This window comes from Labeo rohita, chromosome 22 (genome assembly GCF_022985175.1).
Source record: "Labeo rohita strain BAU-BD-2019 chromosome 22, IGBB_LRoh.1.0, whole genome shotgun sequence".
NCBI lineage: Eukaryota > Metazoa > Chordata > Actinopteri > Cypriniformes > Cyprinidae > Labeo > Labeo rohita.
In genome coordinates, this window is record NC_066890.1 from 27,740,940 (window position 1) to 27,765,060 (window position 24,121).

General features: G+C 38.3%; 2 protein-coding genes across 2 annotated transcripts; one reads left to right on the forward strand and one right to left on the reverse strand.

Moving 5' to 3' along the window:
- Positions 1-791: 791 nt before the first annotated feature.
- On the reverse strand, positions 792-8,541 carry scamp4 (secretory carrier membrane protein 4). Its single transcript, XM_051095343.1, has 7 exons — positions 8,469-8,541; positions 7,971-8,064; positions 7,452-7,580; positions 7,196-7,352; positions 7,018-7,119; positions 2,255-2,372; positions 792-2,180 (listed from the first exon to the last, which is right to left on the reverse strand). Exons 2-7 carry the CDS (start codon positions 7,975-7,977, stop codon positions 1,998-2,000), a joined length of 696 nt encoding a protein of 231 aa, XP_050951300.1. The 5' UTR covers positions 7,978-8,064; positions 8,469-8,541; the 3' UTR covers positions 792-1,997.
- A 636-nt stretch (positions 8,542-9,177) lies between these two features.
- Positions 9,178-23,996, forward strand: chaf1a (chromatin assembly factor 1, subunit A (p150)). The gene is made up of 16 exons (XM_051095319.1): positions 9,178-9,509; positions 10,371-10,418; positions 13,704-14,275; positions 14,357-14,404; positions 14,552-14,796; positions 14,877-14,937; positions 15,038-15,106; positions 16,508-16,722; positions 17,247-17,418; positions 18,276-18,356; positions 18,453-18,554; positions 18,627-18,873; positions 20,702-20,843; positions 23,020-23,317; positions 23,393-23,477; positions 23,555-23,996. Exons 1-16 carry the CDS (start codon positions 9,455-9,457, stop codon positions 23,677-23,679), a joined length of 2,565 nt encoding a protein of 854 aa, XP_050951276.1. The 5' UTR covers positions 9,178-9,454; the 3' UTR covers positions 23,680-23,996.
- Positions 23,997-24,121: the final 125 nt, after the last annotated feature.

Sequence of the window (24,121 nt, forward strand, 5' to 3'; positions counted from 1 at the left end):
GCTACACTGTAAAAAAATAAATAAATAAATAAATAATGTGGCTTCAACTTAAAATAATTTATTACCTGGCTGCCTTCAAATTTTAAGTTTAGTCAACACAAATATCACTTAGTACAACTTAACATTTCAAGTCAACTAATCTTATTTGAGGTGATTAAACTTAAAATCTTAACGCAGCCAGGTAACAATTAATTTTAAGTTGACTCAACATTTTTTTTTACTCTCGTGGGAACCAAATTTGGTTTACAGCAAAGGAAAACCAGTCTCCTATTGACTTATATCGAAATCCTCTGACATTCTTCTTAACAAATCCTCATTTTGATCTTCTAATTCGTGACTGGTGTTTTGTTTTGCGCTCTCCACTGCGCTTCTACGTTCGTCTGCATCCTACGTCATCCATTGGAATGCCATTTTCTTGTAAATGCACATACGACAGTTAGCGAGGCTAGAGATTACAGGTTATAAAGTTTTTAATATGGACATTTTTGTTATACAAACGCATCTATTTAATTCAGAAGGCCTTTATTAACATCTCGGAGCTGTGTGGAGTACGTTTTATGATGGACGGATGCACTTTTTTGGGCTTTGAAATCTCAACAGCCATTCACTGCCATTATAAATCTTTGAAGAGCCAGGACTTTTTTTAATATAACTCTGACTGTATTTAGCTGAAAGAAGAAAGTCATATATATCTAGAATAGCTTGAGGGTGAATAAATCAGGGGCTAATTTTTATTTTTGGGTGAACTGCCACTGTAATACTACGCTAGTACATAGTCAGAAGCAGGGAGCGACTACAATAAAAGCAGCTTTAGTCTGAAAAGGAATGTTTTTATTGAAATAAAGGTAGGAAGAGAGCCATTCTGGTCACATTATAGATACAGGATTGTTAAATACTTTGGCTACACGAGGTCAGTCATAAAACGTTTCAAAATCAGCCTCCTTTGGCTCGGTGGAGGGAGATCTTAAACGAAAAGTACTAAAGATCAAGTCACATTTTTATAATGAGCGCCTCACTTTTGTAAACACAATGCTTCCATACGAAGCATGATGATTACTGAAATGAAACAAGGAATAAATGCAAAGCAATACATATTTAGAAGCCAGTATTAAAAATAGCATAGGATGAAGAGATGCAGCACTTGAGGGAAACTTGAAAGCTACTGGTTTATACATGCTTCATTTGCATGAAGATTTAAGGCGGTCTTCATTTTCGAAGAAACAGAAAAGAGCAGGCACACAATGTGTTTGCAAGAAACATTCTCAGTCATAGATCTTAAAAAATCTGCAATGCATTGCTGCAGTGTATAAAAGGGTGTGTCATATGCAAATCATACCGTTTACAAAGACATGCTTGGAAATCTTAAAAGCGAAACAATGAACTGAAGTTTGAAATGAATCGCAGAAGCACTGAACTAGAAATGTCAGACCGGGTTTTGCGAGGTAAATCGAAAAGCTGCCATGACTTTGACGAAACATGCGTTTTCCTCCTAAAAATCACCTTCCCTAAAACGGTAATGTGATTGTATGCGAAACACGATTCATTGATTTTGATATGCAACTGATTTCATTCTGAAACAAGTCAATGGAATGCTAAGAAAAATTAAGGCTCAAATGAACTGAGATGAATTCATCAACATAGTGTCCTTTTTTGCTATTTTTATACTAATGGTCCACCATTTTCCTGTCAGTTTGCGAGTAGTGTGTGTTGAGACGGTCTTTAAAGGAGCAGTTTGCTGGGTCGGAATTTGCACCCAGAAACATAGTTTGATTTTCGATCGTCATTCACATTCAAAAAATCTATTCTTTTTGACTCAAAACAACTAATTTGGTTTATATACATTCTTTAGGGAGTGATTTACCATTAGAGCTTTAAAAAACAAAAATCAAAGTAACTATTCACAAGTCCGAGATGTGGGAACATCCCGCTGCAAACTGCCCCTTTAATGTTAAGACAACCAGTGGTGCTCTGGCTCCATCTGTAGTTCAGAAAAGGCATCACCAGGGTCCGCTCACGGGGTAATTGGGCACAGCGGCTGGATACTGGGGCAGGCTGGGCCCGGTTTCGGAGATTGCGTTAAATCCGGCTTCTCTCACAGGGGCGCTCTTCCACACGCCCGTGCTCCATTCTTCCTGCGCTCGCTGAAAACTGCCTCCTCCACCGCGATACAGTCGATGAACCTTTTATGGGACAAACTGAGGTCACAAATTGCTCGTTTTGATTCAAGGGTTGTGTGTGTATGTGCAAATCATACCTTGATGAGAATGAACACCATTAGAACTGTATCTATGGTGAAGAGCAGAGTACAGATGAGCATGAATATAGCCGAGACTACATTCGTGCCGAAAAACATCACTGTGGCAATCCAACCACTGCAGAAAAAGAAAAATATAGTAAGCTGGCATCAATGGAAGTATTAAAATGACCACTCAAAAAAAGAAAAGTCGGCACTCTTGTGAAATTGTTGAATAAAATCGTTTTCTTTGCACACTAAAAGTATTATCGTAGCTTCATCACATTACGGTTGAACCACTGATGATTATGGACTATTTTAACAATGTCCTTACTACCTTTCTGGGCCTTGAACGTGTCAGTTGCATTGCTGTCTATGCAGGCTCAGAAAGCTTGTGGATTTCATCAAAGTATCTTAATTTGTGTTCTGAAGATAAATGAAGATCTCACAAGTTTGGAACGACATGAGGGTGAGTAATTAATGACAGGATTTTCATTTTTGTGCGAACTATCCCTTTAAGACACTAGGCTGAATTTGGAACAATAAATTTGGTCTCTCTTATGTGATAAACTGTATTGGAGAAAAAGTCTAAAGTTAACTAACACAGTGACTGAGTATTTTTTTTTTTTTTTTTCATAAAAGTTGTTCAGGAAACCCAAACCTGATCGTAACCTAGTTACTTTAAATAGGCTATGAGAATCAGATGAGAAGAGCTATGCTGCAAACTAGAGTAACAGACCAACAGACAAAAAGTTCACTTCAAACACGACAAAAATGGGCGTCAATAAATTTTACTGTAAAAACAGTGTAAAGTGAAAGAATGAGGGCAATCTAATCCATTATGTCTTGTTTTAAACCTGTGTGAGTTTCTTTCTTCTGTTGAACACAAAAGAAGATATTTTGAAGAATGTTGGTAACCAAACAGTTGACGGTAGCCATTGACTTCCATAGTATTTTTGTCATACTATGAAGGTTTCATACTATGAACTATTCCTGTATGGCATGTGACCCTCTTTAAACTTAATTTATAAACTATATTATTTTCTTGAAGGGATAGTTCACCCAAAAATGAAAATTACCCCATGATTTCTTCACACTCAAGCCATTCTAGGTGTATATGACTTTCTTCTTTCAGGCAAATACATTCAGAGTTATATTAAAAAAAATGTCCTGGCTCTTCCAAGCTTTAGAATGGCCCTGAATGGGTGTTGAGATTTTGACACCCAAAAAGTGTGCCACACAGCCCCGGGGGGTTAATAAAGGCCTTCTGAAGCAAATCGATGCGTTTATGTAAGAAAAATATCCATATTTAAACCTCTGCTAGCTTCCGCTGACTGTCATACACGTTCACGAGAGTGGCATTTCAGCGGATGACGCAGACAAACGCGAAAGCGCAGAGGACGTAACAAAACAAAACACCAATCATGAATTAGAAGTACAAAACGAGGAGTTGTAAAGAAAAATGTTGAAGGATTGCTGGAATGCCACTCTCTCATGAACACAAACAGGGCTGCCCCCTAATAGTGACTAACTGTTAGCTAATTTTATTAGTCATAGAAAAAAAACTCCACAGGAAGTGGCAAAGTCATGCAATTCGTGACAGGCAGATACAGGTAATACAGTACATCGGACAGGACATCCAAACGCCTACCTATCATTTATCAACCCTAAATACGGCTTTTCATCTGAAAGGTGTATGTAGTAGCAACTTTACATGGCCACTCAAACTAATGTTAACCTAGAAAAATATGCGCTATTCAAGTGTCTGTGTGAAGCGTGGAAACTGAACAGTAGCACGCTAAATGTATAACACAGGGGTGCTCAACCCTGGTCTTGGAGATCGACTTTCCTGCAGAGTTCAACTCCAACCCTGACCAAACACACCTGAACCAGATAATTAGGATCTTAAGGAGCACTTGATAATTACAGACAGGCATGTTTTTTTTTTTTAATGACTTATTTTTTGGGGCTTTTATGGCTTTTTTTATTAGATAAGACAGTAGAGAGCAGACAGGAAAGTATTGGGTGGAGAGAGTAGGGTGGGACCGGCAAAGGACCTCGAGACTGGAATCGAACTCGGGTCGCCGCCAGCACAGTTGTGCTACATGTCGGCGCACTAACCACAAGGCTATCGGCACCGACATAGACAGGTATGTTTGATTAGGGTTGTAACTAAACTCTGCATGAAAGTCGATCGCCAGATATAACAGATGAAGGTGCAGGTGCAGCCACTTGCTTTTAAAATACTCAGTATTTTTTGGTCATACATATAAAAGTACATCTTTCAAATCTGTAAAGACTCTCCATTTATTTGTGTGCACTCACAATAGCAACAAAGCATAGCACTGTTGTAAAATAATGAAAGCAAAAGATGCGCTTTCTGCCGTCTCGGTCTTTGTGAACTTGAGCGCGAAACTTTGAAACTCTGTGTATATTTGAAATGTCTACTTTTCAATTAACCAATTCAAATAGAAAACAAACATTCTCACATTATGTAATCTGTGTGAAACATGCATACAGGTGCGGAGGTGATCAAGTCATACTGTGGAGGTGACGAGTCAGTGTGGTCAACTTCATTTCTTAAGCCAAAAACAAAGAAAGCACTAGTTTATCAATAAATTAAAACATTAATGCAGTCTCATTGCTTGTTTTCCCTGAAACATTCATACAGTCATGGCCAAAAATATTGGCACCCTTGCAATTCTGTCAGAAAATGCAACACTTCTCTCAAGAAAAATTGTTCCAATTGCAAATGTTTTGGTATTCACATGCTTATTGTTTTTTTGGATTGCACTGCAACAACTAAAAAAAAAAAACAGAGAAGAAAAGTCAAACTTTCACACAGAACCCAAAAATAGACTGGACAAAATTGTTTGTCAGAATTGGCACCTTGTCAAAATTGTAAGAAATAATTGCTTTTCAAGCATGTGATGCTCCTGTAATTTTTATTTAGACACACCTGTGACAAGTAACAGGTGTGGGCAATACAGTAATCACACTTGCAACCAGTTAAAAAGGAGAAAAGTTGACTCAACCTTTGTGTTGTGTGTCACACTGAGCATTGAGAAAAGAAAGTGTAAAGAGTTGTCTGTGGATTTGAGAGAAAACACTGTGGGAAAACATGGACAATCTCAAGGCTGCAAGTCCATCTCTAGAGATCGTAACATTCCTGTGTCCACTGTGTGTAATATCATCAAGAGGTTTACAGCCCATGGCACTGTAGCTAACCTCCCTGGACATGGATGAAGAGCTAAATTAATGAAAAATTACAACGCAGGGTTGTTTAAATGGTGGATGAAGAACCCTGATTAACTTCCAAACATATTTAAGCTGATCTGCAGACACAGCATACAACAGTGTCAGCTCGCACTATCCGTCGAAAAGGGACGCTATGGTAGGAGACCCAGGAGGACACCACTGCTGACACAAAGGCATAAAAAAGCAAGAATGGAGTTTGCCAAAACTTATGTGACAAAACCACAATCCTTCTGGGAGAATGTACTGTGGACAGATGAGACAAAAGTAGAGCTTTTTGGTAAAGGACATCATGGCACTGTTTACAGAAAAAGAAATAAGACCTTCAAAGAAAAGAACACAGTGCCTACAGTCAAACATGGTGGAGGTTCAAAGATGTTTTGGGGTTGCTTTGCTATTTCTGGCACTGGATGCCTTGACTGTGTGAACGGTATCATGAAATCTGATGGTTACCAAAGAATTTTGGGGCACAACATAGTGGCCAGTGTCAGAAACTCCCCAGCAGAGGTCATGGGTCTTCCAGCAGGACAATGACCCAAAACACACTTCAAAAAGCACTCAGAAATGGTTACAAACAAAGCGCTGGAGAGATCTGAAATGGCCAGCAATGATTCCAGATCTGAATCCCATAGAAACATGTGGAGAGATCTCAAAACAGCAGTTGGGAGAAGGCATCCTTCAAATCTCAATGACCTGGAGCATTTTGCAAAAGAAGAGTGGTCCAAAATTCCAGTAAAGAGGTGCAAGAAACTCATTCATGGTTACAGGAAGCAACTGATTTTAGTTATTTTTTTTCAAAGGGGGTGCTACCAAATATTAAGTTAAGGGTGCCAATAATTTTGTCCAGTGCATTGTTTGGGTTCTGTGTGGAATTGTTTCAGATTTGACTTTTCTTTCTGTTTTTTTGTATTCTTCCAATGCAAACAAAAAAAAAATACACGTGATTACCAAAACATTTGCAACTGCAACAAGTTTCTGAGAGAGGGGTTGCATTTTCTGACAGAAATGCAAGGGTGCTGATATTTTTGGCCATGACTGTAATTATTATATCTGCTGGTGTGCTGTGGCAAGCTTTTTTGTGTGCTGGAGCACTTACTAGGCTATGTAGGCAATTAAAGGCTCATTATTGTGATTTATACAGGTTGCAACTAATAGTCGACTAATCCTTAAAATGTATGACTACTAGTCGACCAGAAAAATTAGTCAGTGGCAGCCCTAGTTTTAATTATGGATATTTTACTAAAACAATTGCATCACTTTGCTTCAGAAAGTCTTTATTAACCCCTGGAGCGGTGTGAAGTACTTTTTATGATGGATGGATGCACTTTATTGGACTTTGAAATCTCAACACCCATTCACTGCCATTATAAAGCTTGAAAGAGCCAGGACATTTTTTTAATACAAGTCTAATTGTATTCGTCTGAAAGAAGAAAGTCATATACACCTAGGATGACTTGAGGGTGAGTAAATCATGGGGTAATGTTCATGTTTAGGTGAACTATCCCTTTAAATAATGAAACGCTACTCACCAAGCACCCCAACCTGAAAATCCAAGACTCTGGATGAAGACAAGAACACATTGCAGAAAGAAAATGAAGAAGAATGCCATGAAGTTGAAGGAACTGTCAGCCCTGAAAAAGACAAAAGCGGTTAAATCAAAGTGAAAACCTCAGCCTCATTTGTCCGTTCCAAACAAGTGTTCCTTACCGGAATGCTTTATAAAGAGGCCTGAACCAGCAGGTGTAACTACATGGGCTGAAAACCACCAGCCAGAGGAGCGCAAAGCCAAAGTTGACCGCTCCACCCCCGCCGGCCCACCAGGCTATGCAAGCCACCACATTAACACATAGTGTGATACAGTACACTGTATTAAAAAAAAGATAAATATCAGTCATTAGATGCTTCTGTCACACTTAGGAATCTAAACTTTTCCCAAACTATAAGTTTACATTTCTTTACTCACACATCCATAGACTGTAAACACGACGCACAAGCTGCTGGTATGGTTGCGGAATCTCCTCATCCACGTTCTGGTAAAAACATGGCTTTATGGGAATAAACTTTGGTAGAGGGGGGAAGTTGTTTGTTCGATCTGTCAGGGAAAATTGGAAATTATTCATTTTTTTTAACCACAGCAATAACAGGACTCCAAAAAGTATGGATTTTTATTTTTTTTTTATCTCACAGTTCTATAAAAATTCAGAATGTAAATTCTGAATTTACATCTCACAATCCTGACTTTTTACTTTGAAGTCTGCATTTATATCTTTAAATTCTGACTTTTTCCTCTAAATTCAGAATTGGAAAATATAATCTCCGAGTTGAGAGAAGGTCTGAGATAAAAAGTTGCAATTATTATTTATTTTAATCATTTTTATTTATTTATTTATGTTTTAATTCCTGGCATAAACCATCTTCCTTTAAAAAGCAATTGAAAAGAGTGAGATTCATTACTTTTATATGCCAACCAAACCTGACTTACCTGTCATTCTCAATTTTGAGAAAAAACTAAATATTGTTTATGTTTCTGTTGTTAGTGAACTTTTCCTTCTCTGAAGTGACGGAGGTTTTCAGTGCTAAAAGAAACACAAATAACGTAAAAACAGGCAAAACATTCATAAAAATAGATAGAAATAATAATTAACCTTTTGCCTTTAAGTTGTGTTCACTGTCAACATTAAGCAAAATGATACTGTTGAACACTGCAAGCCACATAAGATTATAACAGTTGTCTTTAAATAAAATAAACGCTTATTTTGCACTTAACACATGTTGTTGTTTACAACAATTCCAACGATATTTAATAGTATTAGCGATGTTTAAAAACAGTACAGGCCAAACAGCTACCCATGTCAAACAACTGCAGTACAAAAAGCAAATACACAACATCACGCAAATATTATTCAATGTACTTAAGAGCAAAACAGCTGCTTTAATAATAGCATAAAACTTCAGGCTTATATTTTAAATCATACGATACCTGTGCACCGCTAAATAGTTTGCTGGGGACGCGTCTGCAGTCCGCATTGAATACTGGCAATCCCGTGGCGGACTTGCGTTGGGATGCATCATGGGAATTGTAGTTCTAAAGCGGGCTGTTTTGCACGTAGCGAATGGAAGTTGTACTTGTTACAAACTACAAACCCCATTCCATGATGATCAAAGGTGTGGTCTCGGTGCTTGTGACTAGATAATTTACCATTTTTCCTGCCTTGTGGCAATGTATAAACATGACACCTTTCTGATATTTTTTGCAAGACGCTTGTGAATATTTTCAAACTTTGGAATTAAGCGTATCTCAATGGTTACTTTGCGGAACTGATTCCGTTTGAACGTCTGTTGTCAAAATATACCTTAAGTCTTTAAATGTATGAAGCTTCTCAAACCAGTCTTCAAAAACACAAAATCATTTTAACACCTCAACAGTTTTATTTAGGAAAAAACACAAAAGTGCTTTTCGCTTAATAAAAGCCCTCTACATCAAATTACCAAGTCAAAGCAGTTACGCGGAATAACTTTGTGACTTATTATTTTTATTCAACCAACCCTAATCGAGAATCACACTCACTGGCCAATCACAGGCTTCGTGACACGTGTTGCGAGGCAGAGCCAAGCGTGCCAGCCAATAGCGTGACTCTTCGTTCATGTGACGCAGTGCGCCGCTGACCAATCACAGCCTGCGATCCACTCCCGCAACTGGCTCCCGCCAATTCTGAGCGGGGAGCGCGCAGGGAGTCTGACCGGGGATGAGACGGGAACAACTGGACCAGGATTACACACGAAAAACCGTAACCTACAACTCTAAAAGTAACGGAAACCCAACAAATTCGCAGTTGACGCGTTAATGTTATACCTGGGAAAGACGTGGAGTCGATGACTGGCCTTGAGGAGCTGTGTACGGAGTCGAAAAAAGCGCTCCCCGTTTCCGTTTAACGTTTCCAGTGTGAGGACAGCGCGGGAGCGCCGATGGTGGTCGTGATGCTCGCGGCCGAAGAGCCTTTGGCCTCCACACCACGAAGAGGTCTGATGTTTAAGTGAAATAAAACTCTTTTAACGCACGATTGAAGTCAATATAAAGGGAATAACATGGTAAATAAAAGCGGAGAGCTCAAACAGGTGGCTAATAACGGAAAAGAGCGGAAAACTCCGCTTTTAACCGAACATTAGTTTTGAAACAGTTTTAGTTCGGTTTAGTTTTTGGGGAGACGATAAAAATGTATCTTTAAGGTCATTTCAAAGTAGCATTTAGGGTTGTCGAGTGTTTTTGGAAACCAATTAGCATGTTAGCAGGTGAGCTCAGATTTGTTGTTGACCGTTTTGCTTTCTCCTCACACTAAATGTGACTTTCATGACGTGTAATGTTTATTTTTTTCTGTATTTGTGCGAAATAGGCCTTGTTTATGTTGTTTCGAGCTCGGTCTACGTCTTCGTTCTTCAGTCTTGTGATAATGGATGAACTGAATGGCTAAGTACTAGTCACAGGTTCAGTAGCCAAACTCACAGTCGCCACAGGCCTAACAAACCATCATTCACTGAAAGGCGGGAGATCTAAACTAAACATTATACGTGTGTTTGGTCTCCATTGTGTCTTTGGGAGATTGTAAGCGCATTTCGTTTTATGTGGCGACTTTTTGACACTCAAAAAGGTTAAACTTTTTTATCCTCGAAAATCAAATCTTTGGGTTCAATGCGACTGTCAACTATTAGTTAGCATGCAGAGTTAACTTACCTTTGTTGTGATGAGACGTTGTTTGACAACGAGTGTTGTTTTGCTTTAAGTTTTGAGCTTAGCAACATGTCAAAGTTCATGTCAGATCAATGCCATTTCATTTTTTTTAAAGGATGAAAGATTTCATCTTAACATACTCTTTGTGTATTTCAGGCATGGATTGTGTGGGCAAAGCTAATACCAGCAAGAAGCTTGTTCAAGGTAAACAACTTAAGTGTTGGTATTTCTAGTCAATAATGTGAAACCATCACTACTCAGAAAAAAATGTGACCCAGGACCACAAAACCAGTCATAAGTGTCAATTTTTCAAAGTTAAGCTTCGTACGTCATCTGAAAGCTGAATAAATAAGCTTTCCATCCATGTATGGTTTGTTAGGATAGAACAATATTTGGCCGAGATATGACTATTTCAGTATATGGAATCTGAGGGTGCAAAAAAATCTAAATATTGAGAAAATCGCCTTTAAAGTTTTTAAATTAAGTTCTTTGAAATGCATATTACTAATCAAAAATTAAGTTTTCGTATATATTTATAGTACGAAATTTACAAAATCTCTTTATGGAACATGATCTTTATTTAATTTCCTAATGATTTTTGGCATAAAAGAAAAATCTATAATTTTGACCCATACAGTGCATTTTTGGCTATTGCTACAAATATACCCCAGCGACTGGTTTTGTGGTCCAGGGTCACAAATATGGTTATGTCAAATGTTTAGTCATACTTTGAGGACCCTGTTTATTGCATTTCTTTTTTGGGTTCTTAAAAGCTTATTTAATAATAAAAAAAGTTTGTTAGGACGGGAAAATGGATTTGGTTAGTGATTGGATTGGGAAATTGTCTGCGGAGGTGCTCAGTTTAGTACATCTCAAATTATGTGTGACCCTGGACCACAAAACCAGTCATAAGTGTTTAAATAAATATTATAAATAAACTTTTTTTTATTGATGTACAGTTTGTTAGGGTAGGGCTGTATTTAGGTTAGATAAAACAATTTGAAAATCTGGAATCTGAGGGTGCAAAAAAATCAAAATAGCAAGAAAAGCGTCAAATGAAGCTCTTAGCAATGTATATTACTAATCAAAAATTGAATTTTTAAAATGCAAACTTTTTAATGAGCCATCAATGACCATAAGTGCTGAGTATAAGAATAAAAACATGAAATTATTTCCAAATGTGTTTTATGCAAGAGTTTTCCCATTCATTTTTATTAGCTTTTGAAAGCTCTTAAACACTGAATGACTTCGAAATTTGGGGTTTTAAGTGTTTTAGGCTGTGTTGTCGTCTTTTCTCTTTATGATATCACTGTACTGTTGGATGATGGTGATTTTAAAAAGGAAGAGTGCATGTTTCCAGTTTATCCATAATAAAACATAAGGATATATTATGAAAAATATAAAGTCTTAAAACATAATCTAATGAGTGGCATTTAACAAATTGCTTTAGTTATGTATGTTTATTCAGAAACACAAATATTTCTCTAATTATAAGTTCGTCAATCTAATCTTTTATTTCTGATTGCTAAATGATGGAATACATCACATGACTTTTGCCCCAGTCTGGTGGAGTTGACGAAAGTAAGAGACAGGCTGCAGATTTTGGCAGTCGGAGTTGACAGACTGCACAGGATTTTTTTTTTTTTTTTAGCTGCAGACTGAAGTTGCATCTTAAATGATGTGCACTCCAGTCTAGATATTTTGCAATCTATCAAGTCTAATAGCTCCTCTCCTTCAGCTGAGTGCATAAAGTCTCCTACATTTGTACCTATAGTTAAATAGGTACTTTATTCAGGTATTTAAAGGGATAGTTCAACCAAAAATGAAAATTATACCATGTTTTGCTTACCCTCAAGTCATCCTAGTTGTATATGACTTTCTTCTTTCAGACGAATACAGTCAGAGTTATATTAAAAAATGTCCTGGCTCTTCTAAGCTTTATAATGACAGCAAATGGCTGTTGAGATTTTGAAGACCAATAAAGTGCATCCATCCCTCATAAAAAGTACTCCACACGGCTCTGGGAGTTTAATAAAGACCTTCTGAAACAAATTGATGGGTTTTGTAAGAAAAAATATTTATATTTAAAACTTTATGAACCGTAATCTCTAGTTTGTACTTGCATTCACAAGAGAGTGTTGTAGGACCCAGGCGTAGCGTAAGCCCCGGTGAGAAGTGACGAATGCAGAAGCACAGAGGAGAGAGCAAAACTAAATGCCAGTCATAAATTATACGTACAAAATGAGGATTTGTAAAGAAGATTGTCGGAGGATTTCAATATAAGCCAAGAGGAGACTGGTTTTCCTTTGCTGTAAACTAGGCTATTCTCACCAGAGCTTATGGTACGCCTACATCATCCGCTGGAACGCCACTCTCTTGTGAACGCGCATCATTTGTTCATCTTCAGAACACAAATTAAGATATTTTTGATGAAATCCGAGAGTTTTCTGACACTGTATAGACTCAACTGACAACTTCAAGGTCCAGAAAGGTAGTAAGGACATTGTTAAAGTAGTCCATGTGACGTCAGTGGCTCAACCGCAGTGTTATGAAGCTATGAGAATACTTTTTGTGTGCAAAGAAAACAAAAATAACGACTTTATTCAACAGTTTTCCTCTTATGTGTCAGCATTCTCTTATGTGTCCAAGATGTTTATGTCTTTCTTTCTTCAGTCGTAAAGAAATGATGTTTTTTGAGGAAAACATTTCAGCATTTTTCTCCATATAATGGACTGATATGGTGCCCCGATTTTTAACTTCCAAAATGCATTTTAAATGCGGCTTAAAACAATTCCAAATGCGGTTGTAAACGATCCCATCCGAGAAAAAAGGGTCTTATCTAGTGAAATGATCGGTTGTTCTCATAAAAATAATACAATTCCTTTACTTCTTAATGCCAAACGCTCGTCTTGTCTTACTCTGCCTAGACTGTTTTTGTTCCGGTTTATGACAGTTAGGGTACGTTGAAAAATTTGCATCTTATGTTCTCTCTCAACTTAAAAATCGTCCTATCGCTGTTTTACCTTTTTTGTTAAGGGCGTTTGATCTGCATGTTCACTTTGCAAAGACTGGGATGTAGGATTATTTTGAAATGATTTTTGAAGTTGAGGGAGAAAATACTATTGCAGTTTTTCGACATACCCTAACTGTCTTGAACCAGAATACACAGAGTTCAGGATGTGTAAGACAAGACGAGCGTTTGAGATTAAAAAGTATTTAAATTTTTATTTATTTATTTATTTTAATGAAAATGCAGAAATGTTTTCCTCAAAAAACAATTTTTTTTTACAACTGAAGAAAGAAAGACATGAACATATTGGATGTCAAGGGGGTGAGTAGATTATATGCGAATCTTTGTTTTGGAAGTGGACTTCTCCTTTAATGACAGAATTTTTTTTTTTTTTTTTTTTTTTTTGGTTGAACTATCCCTTCAATGTTCAAATCAGTTCACCTACAGTCTACTAAACTATCAGCGTTGCCTCCCTACAGCACGTCTGCCTTTCAAGCGGCTCAACCCAGAACCTAAGGAATGCAGTGAGCCCAAAAAAACCAAAGGTCCGGTTGCCCCCAAGTGTTCTGAACCCAGTACGTCGGATGGAGAAAATGATATGGACAGCTCCTCCACCCCGCTGCACCATGGCCCGGCTCTGGTAAATGGCCGCGGACCACTTGATTGCTTCATGAGCAGGCGGAAGCGTTCCCCGGTCCGCTCTGGCCCTGAAGCCACAATCGACCTCACTGAGGACTCAAATGAAGCTGTCAAACAGCAGCCTGCACCTCCAGTCGCTGCCACTTGCCCTCTTAGTGAAGAAACGACAAAGAACGCAACAGAATCTGCAGAACCAACCACGCCACTGACAAAGGAGGAGACAGAGAAGGACGAAGACGCCCTTCCAATGCTGGACATCACTCAGGATTCTGACACTGAGGAAGAGGAGCAGCAGGAGACTGAAGTTAGTCATGGGAATGAATCTGTGCTGTCGACTGGGTCCACCAGCTCACTCTCAGTGGTTGAGAGCTCACCAGAGCCCAGCAAGAGTGCTCCCACCACTCCTGCCTCCGTGAGTAAACATGAATCAATTGTTTTATCTAATTTTTGCTTAAAAGTTCAACCTGTTGATCATTTGCTTTTCTTTCTGTAGACGTCACGGATTGACACAGCTAGTAAAATGAAGAGACGATCCCTTAAGGTAAAATCCCATGTTTCTGCTCTAAAAGTCCCAAGTAGGTTTTATCACGTGAATGTTTGCACTTTAGGATTCAAGATTGATTGTTTCCTTTGTCACTGTGGAAATCAGCACTCTGTTTGAATAGCTCTTTGTCTTACTGTCCCTCAGAATGTCCAAGAGCAGGAGGAGAAGCGGCGACAAAAGGAAGAGAAGGAGCGCCAGAAAGAGGAGGCCAAAGCTGCAAAGGAGAGGAAGAAAGAGGAGGCCCGCAAGCTAAAGGAAGAGAAGGAGAGGGAGAAGAAAGAAAAGAAGGAGAAAGACGAAAAGGAGCGGCGGGAGAAAAAGGAGAGGGAGGAGAAGGAAAAGGCAGAAAAAATAAGAGCTAAAGAAGAGCAGCGGCAAATGAAAATTGAGTGAGTGTCTCAGTGTAGTATTATAATAGTTAATTTCATGAAGAGTAGGAGTATTAAAATCTAGTGTAAATCCTATTTAGAGCCAAACTGGAAGAGAAGAGGAAGAAAGAGGAGGAAAAACGGTTGAAGGAACAGAAAGAAGTGAGTGGTTTTATCAGCTTTCATTCCTCAGAGCTTCAAATTTGGATGTTACCGTTTTGCAAACTGTTCAGGTTCTCATTGCATTTGTGCATCTGTTTAGCGAATCAAAGCTGAGAAGGCTGAGATTACACGGTTTCTACAGAAGCCCAAGACCCAGTTGGCACCAAAGGTAAGATTCATGTGATTCCGTGTAGATTGAGGACCTGTTGTGCCAAACCAGGGCTCTATGCTTACTTTTCTTTTTAGGAGTACTTGTGCTCCTAACTTAAAACATTTAGGAGCACAGTCAAAATTTTAGAAACACCTAATCAATAATCAAACAATCTGATCAAAGCCTTCAGCCTTCCTATTACAAGGTGATATTTGACTCCTTAAAGTGGAGTCAGATATTAGGGGAGTTTTGTTTTTACCTTTCTAATGGCATTTTTCTAACTTTATTAAAAGTATGATATCTTTTATGTCAAATTAAAAAATGTATACATATTTTCTAAGCTTTTTAAAATGTCTAATTAAAACAGAATAAGGACAAGTAGAATAAGAATAAATTACCGATCAAATGAAATCAGTATTAACAAAATGAATTTGTACTACAGATGTTTAGAAGAGTATAGAAGAACACAAAAGTGGCTTATAGGTGTATTTTTTTTTTTTAATATGTTTGATAAGGCTCAGAGGTGGCATGCGTGAAATCATGCTGAGATTAATGTTTTAAATATGAAATTTTGAATACAGAAATATTAAATGATTTAAATAACTGAAAAAATAATTTAAAAATTAAAACTAAATCTGCCTGTAGATTTAATTACTGAATCATTAATTCGATTCATTTGAATGGCTGATTCATTCAGGAATAAAGCTTTATGAATGTGAAATTGAATCACTGACTTACTAGATTCGTTTAAAAACACGTTCATTTATAAACTAAACACCGCTGTGTATGAATAGAGATGCGTAGCTCAGCTGTGACTTGTTTCAAACTATTTTTGATGACAAAATGGAAAATCATGCAACAGTGTGTTATAGTCAGACAATGTAAGTCACTTAATAATAACTTGTTTGTTTAACTGTTGTATTAACTCAATTTCTCATTTACAGACTCCCTTAAAAATCATTAAAATCTATCACTCATCTTTTGTTCATTGTGATCTCACAAAGTTCCATTATAATCAACAAAGCTCTCTACACTGCACACTCAGTCGCTTATTTACACTGTCTTTACACTTTATGAATGGATTCATAAGATATGTCTGTGATACGTTACTCAACATTGCAAAAACACGTAGAAACCTTTGAAGCTCCCTTCATATGAATATGCTGATCGGGTCAGTCGCACTGGTGCTCTTGAATATTCTTCATAGTCGCACGCAGTAGTTTTGGTCGCACTGTAGAGTCTGCAAACTCGTTGTGTAAAACATCTACAGGTGACACAATTTGAGAATGAGGCCTTGTTGGATAAACAGATAAAATAAAGATCTAAATGCTAGAATTTTTTTCCAGTTTGATAGCCGTCACGCTTTATGATGTGCTTTCTTCTCCAAATATGTTTTGTGACTATTGTTCTGTGTTTCAGACTCTGGCGGCTGCCTGTGGGAAGTTTGCTCCCTTTGAGATTAAAGCAAACATGTCTCTGGCTCCACTGACTCGAGTACAGTGTGAAGACGCTGTTCTAGAGGAACTGGACCGTTATCTTGCTCAACCTGACAGCACTCTAAATGGACTGAAGGACTGGACAGGGCACAAACCTCGCAGTTCAGGTCCAACCAGGCCCAGTCGCACTGCAGTAAGGTAAAGCCACATTGAACCTGTTGCTGAGATGCTTATGAACTTGTATGTGACCCTGGGCCACAAAGCGAGTCTTAAGTAGTGCAGTATATTTGTAGCAGTAGCCAAAAATACATTGTATGGGTCAAAATTATTGATTTTTCTTTTATGCCAAAAATCATTAGAATATTAAGTAAAGATCATGTTCCATGAAGATATTTTGCAAATTACCTACTGTAAATAAACTTAATTTTTGATTAGTTATATGCATTGCTAAGAACTTAATTTGGACAACTTTTAAAGGCTTTTTCTCAGATTCCAGATTTTCATATCGTATCTCAGCCAAATATTGTCCTATCCTAACATTTATTCAGCTTTCAGATGGTGTAAAATTCTCAATTTAAAAATTAAAAAAAGAACCTGACCATTATGATTGGTTTTGTGGTCCAGGATCACATAAAATATGCAGAAGGCCAGCTGCTATGTTTATATAAGAGTAATACAGTAAGGCTTATTCTTTGTTTGCTTGCTTTGTTCTCTTTTATTAGTGATTGTGTGGTCATAACTGACAGCCAGAAGGCAGATGGCGTCCCAGACCGCCACCGTTACGGGCGCATGAAACTCCTCCAGTTCCATGACAACTATCGTCCGGCTTACTGGGGGACCTGGTGCAAAAAGAGCACTCACATCTCCCCACGCTGCCCGCTGAGACTGGACAAGGTAAAAACGCAAGAATGTGTAAATGAAATCCAGCATCGGAGCCACCTTTACTGTTGTCATTGTGATTACTGTCTAAATACACTTGTTTTTCCTGTGGTAATTTCTTAAAAATATAAAAGAAATTTTGATTATTTGTAAGATATCCATGGATACAATCTGTGGCAATCATGTTTACTTTGGATAAAGTTAGTGTTAGTTTGGATAAGATCCGAGCAGGACAATGGCTTGGCAGTTTTTCAGCTCACAAAGAAGTTCATTGGTCATTGTTGAGGGCCTGAGAGACCACTTAGCTAACTGCTTCCTCTGTTTTCAAGCAATTCAGAAATAAACCCAGTCATGCCACAGCTCCTCTGATTCTGCAGTAGCTCTGTATTTGAGATTCATTAATTGGCCAGTGAGATTAGGGTTGCCAGGTTTTCACAACAAAACCCACCCAATCATGTTTCGAGGGTGGTCCCCCATTAAAAACCACGTTTTGCAGGGTAAAATACACATTTTTTGGCAGAGTTCCCCTGGTAAAATTCACATTCCAGGGGATAAATATCACGGTTTTGGGGTTACTTCAGCCTGCGGCAACAGTGTTCATGTGGCCCAACTCCGTGGGAAAACCACAGACTTGGCAAGTGAGATGACCAATGAAGATAATTTTACACGTTTCCACCATGTAGAAATCGCTCATTTTTAGCATAAAACATAACATAGAAATTAAAAATGTGTCAAATACATTAAACTTTGCCTTATAAGGCACAAGGGCATTAGGATTATGAAAATGAACGTTGTAGTTTTCTGTGAAGCTACTTTAAAATTTATATTTATGACTTTTATTTACCAAAGCATGATTTTTATTCTTTTATTAGGAGTTGCTGGATTATGAAGTGGACAGTGATGAAGAGTGGGAGGAGGAGGAGCCGGGAGAGTCTCTGTCACACAGTGAAGGGGTGAGCGATGTGACATTATTTCTGAAGTGACAAATTAGCCACTGTTGCCTGCATATTTGAGTACGATGGTGACTTAAACTTGGCATTTCCTTCCAGGATGATGACGATGAAGGAGGAGATGACGACGACGACGATGATGGGTTCTTTGTGCCCCACGGTTATCTGTCAGAAGGGGAAGGAGCACTTGAGGAAGACGAGGTATTTTAAACATCCCCCTTCTTCAGTCGCCTCATTCAGTCATGTCACAATGCTAACGGGCTGCTCTTGTAGGAGGGTGGAGATCCGGAGAAGCAGAAGGTGCGTCAGAGGATTAAGGCTCGTGAATGGGAGACCGAGCTGATGTCTAAAGGGAAGGTGAAGGTGTTGGAGGCTGTGGTGCGCGGCTGCCTGTGGGAGGGGGATGAGCCTGCACTGGAGCTCTTGCAACAGTATGCTATCTGCATGCTTGAGCCTTTACCCAAAGATGACCCCTGTACCCCTGAACAGGACCTCTCACGCCAACAGAGGAACGAGAAACGTGAGTACAATGTTTGCTTGACTCTTATGATTGGTAGATTATAGATGCAGTACACGCACCGTATGAAAGGGTTAGTTCACTTCCAGAATAAAAATTTCTGGATAATTTACTCACCTCATGTCATCCAAGATGTTTATGTCTTGCTTCTTCAGTCGCAAAGAAATTAAGGTTTTTGCGAAAAACATTCCAGGATTTTTCTCCATATAGTGGACTTTAATGGAGATCAGTGGGTTGAAGGTCCAAATTGCAGTTTCAATGCAGCTTCAAAGGCTCTACACAATCCTAGCTGAGGAATAAGGATCTTGTATAGCGAAACGATTGGTCATTTTCTAAGAAAAATAAAAATTTGCATGCTTTTAACCAGAAATGCTTGTCTTGCACTAGCTCGATTTCATGAATTACGTAATCACGTTGGAAAGGTCACGCGGAACGTAGACGGAAGTAGCGAAAATGCAAAGAAAGTCAAACACCATTTACTAAAAAAGCCAGAACAACGTCAGACGATTTTAAAGCTGGAATCGCAAATGAGCTGTCCTACTCTGCCTTTTGAAATTGAGTACACAGATGAAATTCTAACCATGCATGACTTTTCTGACGTGAGCACAAAATTTAAGTCATGGGTGCAGAACTAGTGCAACACTAGCATTTGTGGTGAAAAAGTATACAAATTTTCAGTTATTTTTCTTTTTTCTTTTTTTTTTTTTTTTTAAGAACATGACAAATCGTTTTTTCTAGATAAGACCCTTATTCCTTGGCTGGGAGCCTTTTGGAGCTATGTTGAAACTGCAATTTGGACCTTCAACCTGTTGATCCCCATTGAAATCCACTCTACGGAGAATCTTGGAATGTTTTTTTTTTTTTTTTTTTCCTTTCCTCAAACCTTCAAGAACAAAAATGTACAGGTAATTTACTCACCCCCTTGTCATCCAAGATGTTTGTGTCTTTCTTTCTTCAGTTGGTAAGAAATCATGTTTGTTGAGGGGAAAAAATATCAGGAATTATCTCTATATAGTGGACTTCAATGGTGCCCCCAAGTTTGAGCTTCCAAAATGTAGTTTAAATGCAGCTTCAAAGGGCTCTAAATGATCCCAGCTGAGGAAGAAGTGTCTTATCTAGCAAAACGATTGGTTATTTTCCGAAAAAAATTACATTTTATATACTTTTTAACCTCAAATGCTCATCTTGTCTAGGTTTGCGTGAAAATGACCAGTCGGTTCACTAGATAAGACCCTCCTTTATTGGCTGGGATTGAGCCATTTAGAGCCATTTGAAGCTGCATTTAAACTGCATTTTTGAAAGTTCAAACTTAGTGGCACCAATGAAGTCCACTATATAGAAAGAAATTCTGGAATGTTTCCCTCAAGAAACAATTTCTTTACGACTGAAGAAAGAAAGACATGAACATCTTGGATGGTAATCCTTTAAAGCAGGGGTGCTCAACCCTTGTGCTGGAGATCAACTTTCCTGCAGTGTTCAGCTCCAACCCTGACCAAACACACCTGAACGAGCTAATTAGGATCTCAAGGAGCACTTGATAATTACAGACGGGTGTGTTTGATTAGGGTTGGAACTAAACTCTGCAGGAAAGTCGATCTCCAGGAACAGGGTTGGGCACCCCTGCTTTAAAGGCAGTTTTCAGCCTACTCACACCATGAGCGGTGCATCAAAGCCGTGTGAATCACCAGTGAAAAATCACACCTAAAAAAACGGGCGCACCATGAATATGAACAAAGCTGAAACTGCATTCACTATATGCTTTAAACGCAGTTGCACTATAAAACGCTCTCACGTGTTTTGTGATGTTAATGCATTTTTCACTTCTCTTTAGTGCTGTCACAGCTGCTGCCCTTGCTGCATGGGAATGTGAACAGCAGTAAGATCATAATCAATGAGTTCCTGGAGTTTTGTCGCCAGCAAGCATCCTCACCCACACAAGGCCCTCTGAATTTTAATAACAGCGTCCCACCTAGGTAAACCAGAAAATAACTGCGGTGACCAACACAAGTTTATCATTCTCACCTTTTTTTTTTTTTTTTTTTTTTTTTTTTTTTTTTTAACAAATGAACACAACTTTCAATTTTGAAGTGTACATAGAAATGAAAACAAAAGCTAGTGTTAGGCTATAAATGCCCTACACCAGTCACATGACAAGCTTCTGACAACTTTCAGTCTTTAAAGTTGTAATGCTTGAGTTGGAGTAGCTCACAAGAGCACGATTATAAACGATGAGGCTGTAAAAATGGACACTACTGAGTAAATGAGTTTTCCTGTTTTGTGTGTTGACATTTAATGTCCTTGATAACATCTGTAGCCTCTTTTAGCCACTTGTTAGTAACCACCTTTGGAAATATGTAGCTATTTTGGTGCATATTTCTGTGTAAATTGAATGACTCATTTTCCTAATGCCTGGAAACATGTCATTGACTTCCAGTTGCACTCAGGGTGAGTGCTTTTGGCAGTGTGTCAGAATATTATGAAGCTACACAAAACACATTTCAGCACTGCCCAAAGGCCGGGCCAGCATGAAGGACACTCTGGACAGTTGACGGATTTGTCACTGGCCCGATTAGGCCACTGCTGCCTCCTCACAAAAGTTTTTAGTTTGCATTTATTTTTAAACCTTGCCAATTTTAAACTTTCAAGCGATTTAAAAGCATTCAAGCACAAAAGTCAAGTATATTCAGTAGTCACACAGTGCATGAACAATAAACTGAGTTCTTTCACGTCTTGCTTCAACGGACAAATACACCTGGCCAATACGCTTCCTTTTCCGCGTCACTTGTGCTTAAATGGATAAATTAAAAAAAGTGGGTCAAGATACCTGTTTGGCAAGTATCCTCGCAAATAGTTATATCTTTAAGTGAACTTAAACAATTGAGAAAGAAATCTGATATGTATTATATTTGATCCATGCATCGTCTCTTAATTTACCAGCTGCAGTTGGTGTTCTTAACATTAGAGGAAAAATAAAAAATAAAATCACTCACTTCTCTAGACTGAATAACTTTAATCTATATTTATTTTTATGTAGTGAAGGATAAGCAATGTTATTTTATATTTGATTATACATTTCTGTAGCTGAACACCTACAAACATAACTTAAAGCACTGTTTAATCCGTATCTTTGTACTGCTGTTTGTAATTTGTTCATATTTAACGACTGTTCATTTGTCTTTAATGTTTGAACTTTATATTTGTTAGGCAAGTTTTTATGGAAGCCTGTTCCCGCCACTGAATAAAAAAAGTAAAAAAATAAATAAATAAAAATAAAGGTAATTGCAACTTTTTATCTCACAATTCTGACTTTTTTAGTAAATGCGAGTTTACATCTCAGAATTGCGTGACACAAACTCGCCATTCTGACTTTTTTTTTTCTCAGAATTGCAAGATATAAACTCACAATTGCTAGAAATAGTCACAGTTGCGTGATATAAACTCACCTGCGAGTTATAAAGTCAGAATTGCGAGATATACTGTCATATCTGACTTTTTCTCAATTTTCTCAGTTGCATACAAACTGTCAAGCTAATGTCAAAGTTATAGAGTCAGAATTCAAAGACCAACTCAATTCTGAGAAAGTCGCAATTTCTTTTTTAAGAGTTTGTCTCACAATTGACTTTTTTTCTCAGAATTGTTTATCTCACAATTCTGACTTTATAGCACGCAATTGAGAGTTTATTTCTCAATTCTGAGCCAAAAAAAGTTAAAAAAATTGTGTAAGAAAAGACAGAATCGCATGATATAAACTCTGAATTGCGAGAAAAAAGTCGCAAGTTTTTAATCTCAATTCTGACTTAAATTCGCAATTGCGAGTTTATCACACAATTCTGAGGAAAAAAAAGGTACAATTTTGAGATTAAAAAAATCACCGAAACCTATTTTTTAAATATTTTATTCAGTGCCGAACAGGTTTCCGTAAGTTTTTGCTTTGGTATCATATTTGGAATTGAGAAATGTAATTTAACTGGTATTTACAATTGGTATCTTAAATTAATTTATTACAATACACAATGACAATGATATATAGGATGATTGTTTGTTTTTTTTTGTTTTTTTTTTTTTGTGGCAGGGCAAGTAAAAAATTTTAACCAAATTTAGCGTTGAGCCCTGCATTTCTAAGCATTTTGTCTTTTTGTCTGGCAAAAGGATCCACATCAGGCGTATCATAAAGGAGCACGCCGTGTATGAAAAACGCTCCGCTTACCGACGAAGCTGCTGGTACGTGCATCCGGAAGTTCTGGCCCGCCATTCTCAGGAGGCCTTGCCCGTTCCCTGCCAGTGGACCTACCTCACCTCCGGCGCTCACGTCACCCGCGACGAGCACGCCGGCTCACAGGGCACCTCGCCCACCACGTCCAATTCCACCACACCCTCCAACAAAAGGAAAAGTGCTAGCAGCCACTCCATCACAAAGTACATGAAGAAATGTGGCGAATCCGAACAGGTGCGGTGTGTACAGACTTGTGTTTTTCCTTACGATCCATTTATCTTTTCCTAACTTTGCTTTGATGCTATTTAGACCGAGGCTATGGAGACCGACGGCTTCCAAGCGGACACGGAAGATGATGAAGACGATGATTGCATCATCATCGGGGAACAGTCTGGTTGGTATATGCTGCTAATAAAGCTTGACAACTAACAAATCTGATAGAACAAGCTTGATAAATGTTTTTCCTCATAGGATCATCTGAACAGGATGCTAACACGTCCTTGCCGCAAACCGAGAGAACCACAGAGCCCATGGACACGAATGCATCCGAAACTGCTGCTCTTGCCCTACCCTGCCTCACCCCAGCCACCGCCTGAGATCTGACACCAGATGCTCAAAACCTGTCTACACCTCGAAGGATCACACAGTATTAAAGGTCCCCAAAATGAATCGTTTGTTTCCTCTTCTATAAGTGGAGGTCTGTTAGATGGTGTACCGCTCTTCTTCATAGGTGAGGTCCCACTTTTTGAAAGTGTGTAAAGGCTCTGAACACCAATCAGGAGGTTGATGCTGTCTGCCGGGCTCAGTGCTCGGCTCCTTGTTTTAAATCCTATGTTTTTTGTTCATTCAGAATACTTGAACTGGTGTATGTCTTTCAAAAATAATGACAATTGAAATATATTGCACTTTTATATCCCACTTCTGTTTCTTTCTTTCTTTTTTCTACCCCCATCTTAACTTCTATAGCCCACCAGAAGTCTTTCCCTTGTTTTCTTTTCCAAAAAGCTTTGTATAAAAACAGCATATGCCATTTGTTGC

Bases quoted from the DNA above. Each gene is read 5' to 3' on its own strand.
- scamp4 (XM_051095343.1), bottom strand. The intron at 7,353-7,451 runs GTGAGTAAAGAA...TTTTTAATACAG, and splicing joins TGTTTACAGTCTATGGATGT to TGTACTGTATCACACTATGT. The intron at 2,373-7,017 runs GTGAGTAGCGTT...CTTTTTCTGCAG, and splicing joins TTTTCAGGTTGGGGTGCTTG to TGGTTGGATTGCCACAGTGA.
- chaf1a (XM_051095319.1), top strand. From the start codon at position 9,455: ATGGTGGTCGTGATGCTCGCGGCCGAAGAGCCTTTGGCCTCCACACCA. The intron at 14,938-15,037 runs GTGAGTGGTTTT...GCATCTGTTTAG, and splicing joins GGTTGAAGGAACAGAAAGAA to CGAATCAAAGCTGAGAAGGC. The intron at 16,723-17,246 runs GTAAAGCCACAT...CTCTTTTATTAG, and splicing joins CCCAGTCGCACTGCAGTAAG to TGATTGTGTGGTCATAACTG.